The sequence below is a fragment of the Python bivittatus genome, unplaced genomic scaffold (genome assembly GCF_059951505.1).
Source record: "Python bivittatus isolate LINGU-HERP-01145 unplaced genomic scaffold, Pbiv_v1 ctg000480_np1212, whole genome shotgun sequence".
Lineage (NCBI taxonomy): Eukaryota > Metazoa > Chordata > Lepidosauria > Squamata > Pythonidae > Python > Python bivittatus.
Window position 1 is genome coordinate 104,570,567 of NW_028277075.1, and position 15,227 is coordinate 104,585,793.

The following is a 15,227-nucleotide window of genomic DNA, read 5'->3' on the forward strand; positions in this document are numbered from 1 at the left end:
CATGGCTTGATTCAAACTTATCATTTGTTTCCATTCTAGCATCCTCAATTCTGAAGAGTGAGAAAAGGAAGAGGACAAAAAATGTACATTTTAATTGTGTTACGGTATACTACTTTACCAGGAGGCAAGGGTTCACAAGTGTTCCCAGCCAAGGAGGCAGCACTTTGGGCATGTCCACTCGTCACAACAGTGTACGCCAATACACTCTTGGGGAGTTTGCGATGGAACAAGAGCGGCTTCATCGAGAGATGTTAAGAGAACATCTCAGGGAGGAAAAGCTGAACTCCTTAAAACTCAAGGTAAAAAGAAAAAAGAAAAGGGATCTCCCACCCCCAGCCACCCCGCCCCAGCACACAGACCCAAAACGTTAACAGTGGGATTGGCACTTAATATCCTTGGCAAGGTTGCATCTCTACTTCTAAGATGGCTGCAGTTTAATTGCTTCCAACAAGCTGGCATTGACCCTGTCTCTCACATTAACTCATCAGATTTTTAATAGGCTTCCACCTGGGCTCTTTAAGATGATCACTTTCTTCCTGCTATGCAGATACGATGGCAATTTGTTCCACCCCATCAAAGTTCCAGCTTTGATCAGAATGTAAATATGGTTAAGCCAGCTGCTAGGTGTGGATTGTTTGGCACAAGAGATTTTGGGCTGATTTTCAGGAAGTTTTTTTTTTCCCCTTTCTCTCTGAATCATATAATGGGCTGCTGGGAAAATTGTTGCAGCCAACTGTACATACTCTGTGTGATATCCAGTTGCAGAAAATGCTGAAACTTATACCCTTCAGTTTACACAGGGACTTACTTTGATTCTCTAGGAGGTGATTCTCTCTACTGGACACATCTGCCAGTGATAGGTCTGATATTGTTTACCTGGATATGTATTGTTAATTGCTGCATGCAAGCTACTTGACACACACACATATATACTTTTTTTTTTTACAAGGAAGTCCTGGGCAAATGGCAAAATATTAGGGCTGTGTAAAGCATTTGAAACAGGTGTTTTGCAAAGTGCATTAACACAAACCACCTATCTTTAAAGTATTAAAGCAGCTGCTTCCTTTACAGGGCTGATATGGCTGCTTCCAAACTGTCCTTGGTAGTGGATGCATGAAACCAGTTTCTCCTGGGCCACCAGCAAAGAGAAACAGCTGGGCATCCACTCCCATGCAGAGACAGCAAGGGATATATTTCAAAGCAGCCATGTGAGCTTTGCAAAAGACATAGCTGCAGAAAAGAGGTGCTTCGATCATGCTAAGCAGTTTTGCAGAGCATCTTTCTGAACGTTTTTCCAGTCCTAGGGGGTATTCCAGTGGCGTCTGCGAGGGAGGGTCAAAATCAGCAAGGTGGCAGATGGAGCTTCCCAATGGAAGCCCTGTCCCTTTTGTGCATGCACATTCAAAAAGGAGCAGGAAACATTGTGGCATTCCCCAGAATACAGCTGATGGGACATAGTAGTGTGAAGAGCACCGTAAAAATAAAGCTGATTATGTGTTATCCTAAACCAGTGTTTCTCAAACTTGGCAACTTTAAAATGTGTGGACTTCAATTCCCAGAATTGCTGGCTGGGGAATTCTGGGAGTTGAAGTCCACACATCTTAAAGTTGCCAAGTTTGAGAAACACTGTCCTCAGCCCTTGATTTAATGGACTACTGGGAGGAAGGTACATCCCTTAAAGTGAGTATTCATTAAATCCAAATAGGATTTTATGCATGCATACTTTATACCTTCTATGCATGTATAAAATAGGAATAGGATGTTACACGTATGCATTTTATGTATGCGTAATATGGCAAATAGGATTTTACGCAAGCAAAAAGCATATAGTGTACAGACAGATTTGGTTCATTGCACTGGGGCCTGCTGAACCAAAATTGTTAAAGGGAGGATTTATTGTGTGTTACCAAAGCTTGGTCTATGGTATGAGCTGTTTGTAAATGCTTTAATGCGACTTCACTCGTTCAGATATAGTAAGAGCCGTTGAAACAAAGCAGAGATATTTAGAGATAATGCGGTCCTCATAAATCAATTCCACGCTCTTGTGTAACAAAGCTTATGCTGTGTAAATTGTTTCCATTGTACAAACATTCTGTTCAGTGGAGCTGTGACACATCTTTTAATGTTCCTTACTGCAGATGACTAATAATGGCACTGTGGAATCTGAGGAAGCAAACACTTTGACGCTGGATGACATTTCTGATGATGATATAGATCTAGACAACACTGAAGTCGACGAGTACTTCTTTCTACAGCCTCTGCCAACAAAGAAACGAAGGGCCCTCCTGCGAGCCTCTGGAGTCAAGAAGATTGATGTGGAAGAAAAACACGAGCTGAGAGCCATCCGTCTTTCAAGGGAGGACTGTGGCTGTGATTGTCGAATCTTCTGTGACCCGGAAACTTGCACTTGCTGCCTTGCAGGCATAAAATGCCAGGTGAGAGGGCTTCACTAAGGTACTCTTCACCAAGGGATAGTTCCAGGTGTTTTATGTTCAAAAAAGGAAGGGCGTCCTGCCCGTTCACACTGATTTAAGTGTTCTATAAAGCGCTGCCCAACTTTTCCAGCCACAGGAAGTTTCAGCTGTGGTCGAAACATAAGGTGGTGGGGAGTCATTTGTCCCTCCAGATGTTGCTGAAACACAAATCCCAGCAGTTGCAGCAGGAATGTCCAATATTGAGGGATCTGAGGAGTAATTCACTGTCATCTGGAGGGCCATGGATTCCCTATGCAGCTATAAAATGCATTTGCTTAGAAGTACATGGCAAAGTACAATAAAGAAGATATGGTACAGGTAATTCCCAGGCTAAGAACGTCTGACTTACGGACAACTCATACTTACGAACAGGCTGCCTATTACTAAAAATGGCGGATGGCGTTCCTCCTCAAGCCGATGAACCACTGAAGCTGCGCAATGTTTTCATGAACCATTGAAGCCACACATTTTTAATATGCAGCCTGTTTTCAGTGATTTTCAACGGTTCATGAAAACATTGCGTGGCTTCAGCGGTTCGTCAGCCCAAGGAAGGAGAACGCTGTCTGCCATTTTTAGTAACAGGCAGCCCATTCAGAAGTACATATGACTTACATACAAATTTGAGTTAAAGACAGACTTAGAAACGGAACTCGTTCTTAACCCTGGGACTGCCTGTATATTCATAAGGCAGATAGCCCAAGTTTTGGTCTTGGATCAGCATCCCTAAGAGCTGTTTTCTCCAACTGAGTGGCCTCCAGGTGTATTCTCAGAGTTCCTCATAAGTACAATAATGTTCCATCATAACTTAAGGGCAACAGGTTGGAGAAAGTTAAGTTTTAGAGCCCCATTTTTGTTAGCAGTAGGGTTAAGATTCTCCTGATAAACTTTTCAGCAGTGCTGCTTCCTGGATTACCAGCGTAGCTATAAAGTTCTGTGATTTTTAACAGAACACATGTTAGACTTCAAACATTCTGTTTCCAGGTTTAAAAAAGATTAAAGAGACTTTCACTGTTCATCTTATAAACATCGTAATGGAAATAAAATCAACCTCCTCCCTGCTTTTGTGTTTGTGTTTGTGCTAAAGAAGACACACGCTAGTGCGATTTCATATGATGCTGATGTTTATGCTGCTTAAGATCCATTTGGAGTGAAATATCCAAATTCACCCCCGCCAATTTCACAGTGGAATTGGAGAAAAACAGAGAGCAGCAAGTGGGAGCACCACTTCTCTCTCACTTCTGGGGCATAGCCTTATCCCATCCATGAATATGTAAGTGCAGCTAGGGTTGACTAAAATGCCCCATCAAGCCTGAATATCTGAAACAAGAATCTACTGCGGCTTCTGCTACTTAGCAGTCACCTGGGTTAATCCTAAATGTTGGCATAACCATTAGGAGTCATTAGACCAGCACAGTAAGGGGAGGGTAGTGATACTAGAGCAGAACAAAGGGATAGGAGGTCCCATGGCACATTTGTCATCGCTTAACCAGACCAAGCTGTCATTCGTCTCATAGCCACCTTGTCTTCAGTAACTGGATTCACCGTCCGTGGGGAGCCATAATGTGGTTTGTGTGTTTTTGGCTTAGTGTGATGTGTGAAAGCCATTCTCATTTATAAATCATAATTTCTAATGAGGTATGAAATATAGCTTCTTCTAAAAAGCAAACCAGGGCTTAGTGCAATTTGCAAAGCCAGACAGCTCTCCCTTTCCAACATCTCTTATCTGGATTTCTTTCTGCCAGAAAGAAATTTTGTAAGACTAGTTTTTATCTAATGTAATTAATTTATTTCATATATCAGCCTTCTGCAAGGCTTCCAAGGCAATTTTCTTTGATGAAGTTTCTTGTTTTACTAACAGTGTCTAGCATGTCACGTTCGATAGTCCCCAACCGAACCCTTAATCCATCATCTTTTTTCTAAGGTGGATCGTATGTCTTTCCCATGTGGTTGCACTAAAGAAGGATGCAGTAATACAGCTGGTAGAATCGAATTTAACCCCATCCGGGTTCGGACTCACTTTTTGCACACTATCATGAAACTTGAATTGGAGAAAAACAGAGAGCAGCAAGTCCCCACACTGAATGGTTGCCATGCTGAGCTAAGTGCGCACAGCAGTTCAATGGGCCCCACCGCCCACCCACTAGAATTCACGGTTCCAGAGAACTTTGAGCTAGAGGCAGAACCTCGAGCTGCAGTGGTGCACTTGCAATCGGCAGACGACTTGGATTGCCCAGGAGAGGAAGAAGAGGAGGAGGAGGAAGATGCAAGTAGCTTTTGTAGTGGGGTTACAGATTCCAGCACACAGAGTTTAGCGCCCAGCGAAACAGATGAAGATGAGGACGAGGACGAGGAGGAGGAAGAAGACGAAGAGGAGGAGGAGGAGGAAGAGGAAGAGGAAGAAGAAAAAATAGATGAATGTCTGGAAGGCTTGGGGGCTCATGCTGATGCAGGTCAAGCCCTTCCTTCTGTCCTTTGCTATTCAGACAGCACTGCCATGCATGAAAACCAGCCAAAGGCTATTTCCTACTATCCTAGCTCCTCATCGCTATATTACCAAATAGAGAATCACGGCCCTGGCACTCCTAACCAGATTCGGGAGACTTACTCTGAAAGAGAAACTGTTAAGAACGGTAATCTTTCTCTGGTGCCTTATAATCCAACTTCAGAACCATTTGTGGACTACGCGCGGCCCTCAGAGGAGAATTATGGCAGCTCCCTGTATCCTTCTTCAAACCCGTCTGTCATAGTTTGCTGCTCCTCGTCAGAAAGCGATAACGTTGTTCCATGTAGCAGTTTATATGCTGAACATCGGCCAAGGCATTCCCAGGTGGACTTTCCTTCATACTTGAAAAGTCCTTCGCAAGATGGATTTGTTTCTACTTTGAATGGTGGCACTCACCTCCCAGAGCGTCCCGCTGAGAATTCACTCAGCCTTTCAGAAAAGAGCAGACTCCATGAAGAGTGTATCAAATCTCCTGTCATGGAAACAGTACCTGTTTAAATGATTTTAGGACCGAATCACTCTATTTCAAATGCACTCTATTTTAATTGGATTCCCTGGAACCATTCTTATTTTTTCTCTCAGCAGTGGAGGTAAGGGGAAAGACTGTAGTTAATGTTTTGATTTTTTTTTCATTGTTGTTTTTCTGTAAAGCTCTACTGGCTGTGGCCATTGCACAAAAACAGTTTGTGTAAAAAGTAAACTTTTATAAAAATAGAATGGTCCTTTGATAGGAAATACCCAGATTTTAAAATAATCCACACAGACATATATATCCACATCCACATACATATAGTACAAAAAGCAGCCCACATATTGATTTATGTTGGGCTAACTTACAGCTTCTTATTTTATTGTCGGGCCTGTGCAAGATAATAAAAATGTTACTTTGGGATCTTTATGTTTGGGGTATTAAAATATCACTCCTATTTGAAGGTGATGACTTTTTAAATATAAATGTGACTGCAAACAAAAAAAAACCTGAATTATTCAGTAATGTATATTTTATTTATTGTAGCTTAGTACTCATATCTTGATAAAAATGAACTGCTTGCTCTTTGGAGCAGAACAGCACAACCAGATTTCATTAGGCAAATAGATTTTGTGAGGGCAGTACAGTTGACCACAAACCCTATTCTTTGATCTGCACTAGGGACTATTCATATCTGTAACCTAGGAATGTAGGGGATAATCCAGGACATACCACTAGTTGGACATATTTAGTCATTTTGGTGACACTGGTGTGGCGTTCTTGTTGCAATTCCTGGCCAGTCTCCATCTCAAGGAGAGGAGGATATATAAGAATTCTGTTTTCTAAATTGCAGGTGGAAGCAGGAACATTTTTGAGAAATGTGTAACATAGGACAATCCTTAGATTTTTTGGGGGGTGGGGGGAAGCAGCATTTAGCATTACAAGGAAGCTGGGTTATATTTTGCTACTCAATTCTATCTCTCCATTCTTTTCAATCCATAAACTATCCTGGGTGAATGCATAGTATTAAATATGGACAATATCCAGTCATACTTCTTCAGATCTTCTCCTTATTCTTCCCCACATTCACTGGCCATTTTTCCTTCTACCAGCACTGTTTTCCTTATGGCAACCCTCCCATTTGTGAAGAACTCTGTTGTCAGAAAGCAGAAAATGGTGGATATATGGGACTGGCTTGGGCCCTCTATTAAATAAGAGCACAGTTATAGTCTTTCCATGGTTATTTCTTCATGTAAAGTTAGGAATACTATATTTTTATTTATTAAAATTATCTCCCTACTTATATGGTGCTCAGAGTGATCTCCACAATAGCTTAAGGTATAATTCAGAGAGAATGACTGACCCAAGGTTATCTTTGGAGGATTTGATTTGGGTTCTCCTTGTGGTTTGCTCATCTCCTCACTGGCACACTTGCTTTCCATTGGCCCTGGAACCATTTACTCTCCCCTGCATACAATAATAGTATGCAAAGAGTCACATGGGAACATTAAGCACACTGCTAATGGAAACAATCCAGAGATATCAAAAGGAATTCCTTTAGTGGAATGTCACATTCCATTGCTTTTAGTGGGACTTCATTGCAATTAACTTTTAGTGGGCTGTGTGCTTTGTACAGGGCAGAGCTGCAGCTTTTGAGTAAGTATCTTTTTGTTGTTCTGCAACTAACACACTTTAGTGGTGGTTCTTATTTGTAGTGGCTATGAAGAATCTTGAAGACATCACAGACTTAAACATTGCTTCTATTTTTTTTTTAATATTCTTAAACATTGCTTCTATTTTTTTTTTTAATATTCCATGGAAGAACCATGCAAGAACATTCAGCAATTCTCAGAAAGAACTTCACTCAGATTTTCTCTAGCCAAATAAAGTCATTAGGAAAAGGATGGCATTAGCTGTTTGTGGAGGAATTCCATGAGCTCTGAAAAAAAGAGAAGATACCAAGAATCTATAGGGATGGAGTCTCTCATTTGAGTGTGATTTCACTCATGATAATGCCCAAATAGGAAAGGATCTAGAGTTGACTAGAATCAGTAGGCATATTTCAGCCATTGCTCTTTTCTTTTTAGTGAAAGACTTGACATGTAGAAACATGATATGCTGCTATTGATTGATTGATACTCTAGTTGAGAGCTTGTGTTCCTCTGGAACTTTTCTACCACCATTGAGTGCAGTTCACAAGTGTTTCTTCATTGAAAGGAATCAGGGAACGTTACAGGCAGGGAACTCTGTGTAGCTATCAGAGCTCACTGTTCACATTCACACACACACACGCACACACATGCATGCACTGTTAGACTTCTCTGAACCGGATAGCCCTAAATAGATCCAAAAGGTAAATATGCAGTTATAATTCCTTTCTAGATTTCAAAAACAATATTTCTGAATGTAACCTAGATCACAAAAGTCTAACTTCAACTTGTTCAAAAGTGAATGAACTAGTTATTCCTGAACTATCCATTCTTTAAAGTATGAGGTTTTAAATGTAGGTTTGTCCTCTGAAAATTGTGATTTCAAGTACAGGTAGTCCCCAGTTTAAGAATGAGTTCCATTCCCAAGGTCTGTCCTTAAGTCGAATTTGTATGTAAGCCGGAACAGTATTATTGTATAATACTGTATAAGTAGTATTGTGTAATGAACATGAACCATTGTGTATTTAACTCAAATCATTGTGTATTTAACTCGAATTTTGCTACAGTAGGCTACGTTCTTAAGTATGGGTTGTCCGTAAACCGGGCATTCTTAATCTGGGGGTTACCTGTACAGCATTCCATTTCTTCTTTAATTTTGTTAAAAATGACTGGAGGAAGTGCCTTTGCATGCTTAGGTCAAGAAGATACCAACCATATCAAAATACATTTTTATCTCAGTGCAGTCTTAAATCAGACTTTGCCATTGATCTCAGCAGAAGTATCCACAGCTTTGTTTGCTGTGTATTATGAGAAGGCAAGGAGTCCAGCTCAGCTGAGAAGAAACATTCCCATTGCCAATATGGTTGTAGGTGCACCTTGCTCCAAATCCCATAATGAACAAACCCACTAGTTTTGAATTAATTTCAAAAACACGGGGGACTGAATAGAACTTCAAGGATCCTCTGTTACATTTAGAAAGTTTGTGTGGAAGTTCCCCACTTCTAGGAATGATTCTGGTAACAGCAGCCACCAATGCCAAGAGTGCCAGCTGATTGTTTTTTTCCTTCTAGACAGCATATGCTACATGCAAGCTACTTTGATGGGGGGAAGGTAATTCTTGGTGGCTCTTACTCTTCTATTTCCTCACTTACTACAAAAGTTAGGCTACATTCCATATTCCTGACATGTGCTTACAGAAGGCGGTCTTCGGGCTTGAGTGTTGATTCCTACCTTCTGGAACTGTATTAGGCCTTAGACTTCCTTGATCATATTCTTTCTCATGATTTTTAAACACAGCAGCCTGGTCAGCACTGGCTGCATAGCAACAAACAGATGACACTTGGATGTCCAAAAGGACTAGTCTTACTGACTTCTCTGTAATCCTTTCCTGTTTGAATCTTACTTTCTTCTTGTCTTCTTTGGCCATATAGAGCAGACTTTGGGCAAGGAAGGTGGAATAAACTCCCTATAGCTTATTAAGTGGAGTTATTCCTACATTACTAGATTTTGGCTTTACATCTGTGAACTTTACCTCTTATATGTAACTACATGACAAATAATGGTTGAGTGTGTTTTGTACCAGTTTTGCATGCTGTACTTTAATTTTTGCAGTGGCTCTCTAAGTTTGCCCAGTACTGAAAATAACCCTGATGAACTTGCATAAGATACTTGATGCTTGTTAGATGCTAGCTGGAAGACAGCATTGCTGTTCGAAGCACATGTTCTTTGTGCCCAGCTAATTCCACCTCATTGCAAATCACTTCATGGAGTAAGGCTTGCATGTCAGAAGGATGACAACTGAAAGCACTGTCCTAACCAGTTAAATCTCACCTATCATATCATGATGGAGCCGGAGCCAGATAATTACGCTTCAGCAAAAAAGGGGACTACGGTGCACTATTTTCCAACCAATTCTCCTAATCCAGGCCTCCCCCCACCCCACACCACCAATAGCTGAAAATGTTCCAGCCAAACGTGCATTCTTCACGCACCTAATGTCGGATCCCTCCAAGACTGTTTAAGAGCCCTACAAGCCCATGCTTCGGGCCCTCTCCCACCCCACCAGTGATATAGCCACAGGTTTTGTATCAGATGGGCCTCCGGGGCAAAATCCCTGCAAAATTGTGCCAGAATCCTACCAGATCACACTCCCACTTTGCCTGGACAAGTCCGGTCAAAGTGGACCCAAGTTCTAGCAGTGATCCTACTCTTCCTGTTTAAGTCTGCAAAATGTGCAACTCCTTGATTTGCTTATGACCACTCAGTCTGAGAAGCACTATTGTAGTGTATATTGGAAAACCAGGAAGGATACTATCTTGTCATGTTGATTCATCAGGACCAGAATCAGAATTGAGTCAGCTCATAACTTTCATGCTCCATATCATCTGCCAATTGTTTGTATTTGTTTAAATGAGAAAATGAATAGATTTGTAAGTCATGGAATATAAGAGTGTGTCTTGGATAAATGATTAGTTTGGTATAAACGTTGCTTGCCCCCAGCTATAAGATCTGTAAAAAAATCAGAGATGGGTTGCAGTAGTTATAAATACTGTTTGTTGCTTTGTTTTTAGTAACATATAGTACTATGATGTTACTACCATAATAAATGATCGATTTTCTGAACCCTGATCCAGTGGGACACAGGACCCTTCCACATCAGGCCCCTTTACAAATGGATGAAGTGTAAGTGTGAAAATTGGAGATGGATTTGATTTTCCCCACATTGTATCCATCTGCCAACAGGTCTCAAAACGAAAAGGAGCCATGTACAAATTGTTATTTCTGGCTGAGCCTGACTCAGTTCATCTGGAATCACACAAGCTAAATGTATGTTTGGAAAGTCCCAATTTTTGTAGTATGTTCACACATGATAAACCCATTTTTGGCTGTATTTCATCATTGTGCTTTTATCTACTGTTAATTTTCAACAGGAACATTAGATGCTTAATGTGATGTAAAGGATATAGAATAATATGGCTAGAAACCACAACATTGCTTGTAATCTGAACAGTGATAGGCAAAGTCTGGTGGTACATAAACTTTGTTAGTGATCTTTCTCATGATAATTGCCAACATACATATATCATGAAGCTAAACAATGCAGCTTCACAAAGTTATATTGGTGGATGTCCATTACCTGTATGAGGAATTAGACCAGAGACAGGCAGCATGGGATGTACAGACCACCGTACTCCCAGATACTTTCCTTGGTATCTGTGAGGCTTTCTGACTCATATTTTATTTTTCATTACAATGAAATAAATAAATACATAGATAGATAGCAAAATGGCATAGTGCAAAGCAAAGCACCAGCCCCTGACATTTTTTTTTTTTTTACAGAAATAGCTTTGTGATCCAGGGATGTCCCAACTGAATGATAGAGAGTACCCTGGAAAACTCCTTTGCTTTTTGATAAACAGGTTTCATGTGTCTGGACATGCCCACCTGTGACAGCTACCTTTATGAGTCGTTCGCTATATGCTCTTAAACTTCCAAATTTGTCCCAGCCTAAAAGAAATCCCTTTTTTTTTCTGATTTGACTATATTTAGTGGGAAAAAATAAGTGATCTAGTCAATCCAGAGATACCAGATTGAAGAAGGTTGTCCTTGAGGTTATAATATCGAGAAGGAGCAAGGTGCCAAATATAGTTGTGTCTACAGGGGGCTTTTGACAAAAGCCTTTGTTCCCGCAGCCACCTCTGAGCGAATATTTACATTTTTCTAAGATATTTCCAGGCAGCCCCAAAGGTTACATTTCCATCTTGAGGAAATAAGGCCAAATGAAAAAGAAAGTGGCGATAGATTTTCAATTTGCTGTTGAGTAAACAGCTGGAGATCCCCATGTAGTCACCAAGAGTCAAGCTTGACCTGAGAGAGTCTGTTTTTTGTTTTCTTTTTATGTATCCTGTATTCAGTACATACACTGTAAGTCTTTTGATCATCATCTGACACCAGTGCAAGACAAGAATGTACCTTTTTTTAAAATAATAATAAAATAAAATATATTGAAAATGTTAATTACAATAGTAAAAGCAAATACAGACTAAAGTTAGAGAGAAAGAGAGAGAGAGAGAGAGAGAATAAAATGCAAAGAAAAAAAGAAAAAGAAGATAAAGAAAAAGCAAAGAAATATTTAAAGAAGTTACAATCTTCATCACAACAAGTATAAACAAACATAATGACTCTTCACCACCTATAAAGTTTCAAATATCTCTTCTTCCCATAAGCCATCCATTATCTGTATGCAAATCCATAAAGCATCAACTTTTCAGTCCTGGTATCAGCAAAAAGTTCGTAAAGGATTACCAGAGCTTTATAAAAACATGTCTTATTTTAATCTTGGTCAAACAAACCAACTTTATATTCCTTCCTTTTGCTTCTAACAATCTTGATCTTTAATTCATTCAGATGTTGTCATAGGATTTGATCTCTCTTCAATTTTTCTTTTTCCCATACCAAAGGCTTCTTCGAGGCTTTAACAACCCTCTTTTGTAAATCCAATAAAGTCATTACCCAGGTTGTTCTCTTGGTTTATCATTTGTATTTCCACTTTAATTTTCAAAGCTTTATCCAGCTTCTTTTGTATATCCAGTAAAAGATCCTTATCCAGGTAATTCGCTTGGCTCATTTGTGTTTCCACTTTAGCTACTTTTTCTGTTTTACAATCCATGCTTTTTTTTTATTATCCAACATTTCCGGTTCTGGTATTTCACCATCAGGCAAAATTTGTTCTACGTCTGTCATTCCTTCATTAACATCTTTTGGACATAGTCTATCCATAGAGGCAGATATCATTGCTGATATTGTAGTTGCTACTTTCTGACCCCATTCTTCAAAAGTCTCCTGGAGTGTTTCAGATGTCAAAGTGTTTTGTGTCATTTTGTAAATCCCAGTGCTAACTGAAAACAAAATGCAAGGTTTCACTTTCTTTTCCTTTTTCCTTTTCCTTTTCTGCCTGGAATCTTTAGTCCCCTCAGGTGTCCAATTTCTGAAATCATAAAGTTTCAAATCTCTGTTATGACTTAGGATAACCAAAACATTTTAGTTCCCATGAAAGGCTATTTATTTATATAATTATTTAAAAGGCTCTGCCACAGTCGTGAGCATGATGGTTGTTCCCTTCATCTCCCAGCGCTCAGACCCGCAGGAGACCACTGTCCTGTGGTGTCGTCATGAGGAACAGCCATCCAGAGCACATGTGGGTAATCTCCTGTCTTCTCCTTCTCTGGAGAGATTCTGTAGAACTGGTCTGCTCACCAGTTCTTCAGTTTCTGCCATAGTTGTCATTTCCGCCCACTCAGAGACAGCTAGTTCACCATGCCTTCCCCACAAGTGTCCTCAACAAGAATCCTGATGCTCCTGGAGGTTATTCTGGCACTATATACCAGCAGAAATCTTACAACATTTCTGTGTTAACCTTGCCAGAAGAATATAATTTCAACCCCATTTCTTGTAAGTTGCTGTTATCATTACCATTATCATTATCAACCTTTGAGTCTCAAACGGAGACACACAGTAGACCCTGTGTAGCATTAATGGGAAAAAGGCAACAGTAAGGGAAATATGTTCAGTTAAGTCTTCATCCATGTTTTATCTGCAGTGAAAGCTATTTATCTGGCTCTGGGCAGTTGAAGAAAATCATAGGATTGAAACAGAAGGTCAATGGATTTAATTTAAGAGGTTAAAATTGGACATTTCTTTCTTTTTTTTTTTTTTTGCAGTTCTTTCTGAAAAAAAGCTCCCTGCAAAACCAGCATTCTCCGCATGTAGTTTTAATCAAGTGTTTTCAGCTTTTTCTCTAAAGGTAATTCCTAGGCAACAGAAACTTTGCTTGTTCAAAGTCACAAGTCACAGTAATATAGGAACGTCAACTTAAACCTTTTATTATTTCAGACTCTGTTTCCCAGGACGGCCACATTAACTTCACCCATGCAAAGTAATTTCAGCTACATCTTCATTCAGTAGCTTAAATTATACGTGCCTCTACAGCCATGTATATGACATATAGCTTGCAAAAATGCATGTAAAGTATTTTATGTACTTTACAAGAATTTTAATAATAATTGTGGGTTTTTCAAGTTTCCTTCAAAAGCCTGAGTTCACCATTGTGAAGTCAACCTGCTCCTCTTCTACAATTTATTTGTTGGCATTGATGGCTGTTAAAAATGAAGGTGTTCTTAGGTGGATGGATGTTACTGACCCATATATGTAACTAGGCACTTTGCAAGAATGACAGCTGATGTTGAATCACACTATATGCATTAGCTAAGAAAGCTCAATCAGTTTTTATCTAAAAAAGTCTTATTGGCAATAAAAATAACTTGATCAATTATTGGCTACCTGTGATTTGGATTATTTGTTTTGCTCCTTTTTAATTCTGATACATGGCACATGCATAGAATTCATCTCTTTTGAAATGTTCTCAAAATAAAGGAAGGCAGTAGCAGATCCAATAAAACTGTAGATCCAATACAGGTAGTCCTCATTTAGTGACTGCCTCATTTAGTGACCGTTCGCAGTTACAACAGTGATGAAAAAGTAACTTTGCAACCAATCCTCACATTTGCAACCTTTACAGCTCTGTAAAGCAAAGGAAAGCTGAAGTAAGATCATAAGCATATTTGCGGTTCCACTTAGCGACTGCTTTGCTTAACAACCGAGTTGCCAGTCCCAACTGTGGTCGCTAAATGAGGACTACCTGTAAAGCTGTTCTTCAGGAAAGAGAAAGAACTGAAGTTTTAAGACAGAGATGCAACTTACTTGAAAATTAAAAATAAAGATAGTAATTTGCATTTAACAAGTTTCACAGCAGATCAGAATGAAGGTGGTATTCCTAGGTCATATTTTCATGAAGATGACGACTTGCCCACAATGGGCAAAAGCTGCATGCCCTGCCAAAGGTTCTCACAAAGTTATAATGTCCAAAATTGTCTCCACAAAGTTGTCCTCCATCTCCTATCCTGAACTGGATGGCCACAAGCATCAGTTCTTTGATGAAAATTCTAGGAATCATTACATATTTCTGTTCCTTGCGCATTTCTCATTCCTCCCCCTCTCAAAGACATTTATAGCATGACACTAGAACATGAACTTCAAACACAAAACGTACATACAAACTATAATTGACATTATAGTGCAATTTCCACATGTTGATTTAATTTGCATTATAATTTGCAACTTCACAGATACCAAAAGGGTAATGTAAGTGGCAAAAAACCCTAACCTAGACCTTATGCTACAATCTTTCTTTTATGCTGTATTCCTTCTGTATTTATATTTTCGGTATTTATGATGAATGATCTGTAATTTGATGTATTTATTGTGGCTTATTCTGCAATGTATATATTAAAAATAAGCATTTATAAGTCTTAAAATTAGGTTATTTTTTTTCTTAGTGGCACTCGTACTATGCTGTATTTTTACTATATATTGTACAATATATATATTTATTGTCCATTTGTTTGCAACAAAGTAAATGAAGTTTCTACGTTACATCAGCTATGACTCTTTTGTACTAGATGGGTGTTTTAAGCCTTTTCTGAATTTAAATTATTAATACGTTTGAGAGGGTGGAAAACTAATTAGTGTGTATCCAGGTATAGAGCCCTGAAATCTAGAAAATGTTTTTATTC

The 15,227-nt window shown here is 39.4% G+C and overlaps 1 protein-coding gene across 3 annotated transcripts in view; it reads left to right on the forward strand.

The window, feature by feature from the left end:
- Positions 1–15,087, forward strand: part of CSRNP3 (cysteine and serine rich nuclear protein 3) — a 53,140-nt gene extending 38,053 nt beyond the window's left edge. For all 3 annotated transcript variants that reach the window (XM_088146689.1, XM_088146691.1, XM_088146690.1), the window contains 3 exons: positions 40–299; positions 2,139–2,435; positions 4,396–15,087. In XM_088146689.1, the coding sequence (XP_088002815.1) occupies positions 40–299; positions 2,139–2,435; positions 4,396–5,475 (1,637 nt within the window). In that variant the 3' untranslated portion in view covers positions 5,476–15,087. The remainder of the gene's footprint in view (positions 1–39; positions 300–2,138; positions 2,436–4,395) is intronic.
- The last annotated feature ends 140 nt before the right edge of the window (positions 15,088–15,227 follow it).